General features: G+C 52.3%; 1 protein-coding gene across 1 annotated transcript; it reads right to left on the bottom strand.

The window, feature by feature from the left end:
- Positions 1–316: 316 nt before the first annotated feature.
- LOC144477817 (homogentisate 1,2-dioxygenase-like) lies at positions 317–2,015 on the bottom strand (the record flags this gene model as incomplete). The annotated part of the gene is made up of 4 exons (XM_078195557.1): positions 317–695; positions 1,285–1,411; positions 1,480–1,703; positions 1,778–2,015. Coding segments are annotated over 4 exons (921 nt in total), but the record flags the coding sequence as incomplete, so codon positions are not given.
- Positions 2,016–2,067: the final 52 nt, after the last annotated feature.

Here is a 2,067-nt window from a genome sequence, read left to right as displayed (position 1 = left end):
AGATCCAACTTGTCCAATGAGACGTAAAAGTCGAGGGCAGGGTTTTTCCAAGTCGTTCCGACGTAACATCTAAGTCGGTGGTTCTCTTCGTAGTGGTTCTCTCTGGAGAGTAGTTGCCAAATAACATCTGGCGGGCCTATCCAGGCCACAGTAAACTGTAACCATATACATATAAATTCGACGAGTCTCGTACGCTACGATTAGATTCAATTTATGGAATAATCTGTATGCTACTAGCAATCGTATGTAGTACTTGTTTATCATTTATTTACTGGAGCATGGTTTACAGGTACGAAAATACGCATAGAAAGGTGATGTTTAGTCGCGGCACGTTACACATTTGAGGGAAACGACGGCGAGCGATCAAGGCACGGTGATTTCGGGCTTGGCGTTCGGGTCGAAGTGCTTCTTAAGAGGTTCCCAGCACTTGTTGTAATCGTGGTCGAGTTTGTTGGAAACCGTGGTTGCCCATTCGGTGACCACCAAACTGTAACAGGTCTCGAACATGAAAGCCATGGTTCCGTCAGCGATGCGCTCGGGCCCGAGCTCGCAGCTCGAAGCGGTTTCGAAACAGCGCGCATCCGGCCCGTGAGGCGTCATAATCGAATGCAGCGTCGCACCGCCCGGATGAAAACTTTCCTCTTTGGCTTCGTAGTGTCCCTTCACGAGGCCCATGAACTCGCTCATACAATTTCCTGAGGGTCAAAGTCGTCGGCGTCAAGTGGCGTTCGCTCGCGCAGATGCGTTCGATACGCGGCCGTTCAACGACGGGAACGGTGAAATAGAAAAGAGAGGTAGCAGCTGGCGATCGGCGACGATCAACGACGATCAGGGCAACGGCGGGAGGGGGACTGGATGGAATTGCACGTTCGCCAGCGCAAGAAACGCAAGAATTATCGTCGTGAAAGAAAAAGGAAGTCGATCGATGTAATTGGAGAAAATTTCAAGTTTTCACCGATGTCTCGCGGCTCTGCGATTTTTAGAAGCGGTCTAGCATGGCGAGCGGCGGTCGGGGTGGGGAGCACTCGTCAGCGAAACGCTCAATTGACAGCGAATCGCGGTGGTAAAGGAAAGGACGGAACGAGCCGAGCGGTTTACTCCACGCCTCGTTATTTACGTTTCAGCGGGAAAGCGGGAAAGCGGGAAACCGAGAAAGCGGGCAACTGAGCAACCGGGCAGGCGGCTGAGCGACTAGCCGAGAAAGTGAAAAAGCACAAAGAAATGGAAACGGGTGTGTTTCTCAAGTTCGTTTGTTTCGAACGAAATACACGACGTTTCACTTACGATGGTAGTAGGGCGGACGAAAAGTGTGTTCTTGCACGGACCATCGGGGCGGGAAGATGACGAAATCGGCCGCCGCTGTTCCAGGCTTCAACGACGGGCACGTCAGAACGGTGAAGATGGAGGGGTCCTGGAATGAAAACAATTCATGTTGTTGGTTTAAGCGATCGATGCGCCAGAAACGATCGCTATACGTACGCAATGGTCGAAGGAGACCGAATTAACGATCATGAATCTGTCTAGATTGTATTTGTACGGGACGTAATTTCCGTGCCAAGCTACCACGTCGAAGGGACTGTGCCGTTGCTCGGCGACGATCAACTTGCCCTGGAACTTGCTGAAGATCTTGTAACCGGTCTCGCGGTCCTCGTATCGGGCGACTGGCGTTTGAAAGTCCCTCGGATTCGCCAGACTGTTCGCTCCTGCCCCGGCAAAACGATAGCGACAGCGCGTTTGAAAAACAACGATCTCTCGCTCGAGAAGATTCCGCGATTACCTATCGGACCCAGTTCGGGCAGCTGAAAGTGTCCGTCGAACACTACGAGAATGTATCCCCGCGACGGGCCGAACACCGTCACGTGGAACCGCATACCCTGCTGGATCACGCATATCTCGTTCGGCTCGCATCGTATCTTGCCGAACTCGGTGGTGATTAGCAACGCGCCCAGCTGTGGCACTGTAACAAACGCACACAGCTTTGGTTCAAAGAGGGTCAGTATAGTCAAGAAAATAGGCTATCGAAGAGGTGGGGGCAAGCCATGTATGTACGGGAGGCCACGCGAGACA

This window comes from Augochlora pura, unplaced genomic scaffold (assembly GCF_028453695.1).
Source record: "Augochlora pura isolate Apur16 unplaced genomic scaffold, APUR_v2.2.1 APUR_unplaced_4054, whole genome shotgun sequence".
NCBI lineage: Eukaryota > Metazoa > Arthropoda > Insecta > Hymenoptera > Halictidae > Augochlora > Augochlora pura.
This window is presented reverse-complemented; position numbering and strand designations above follow the sequence as displayed.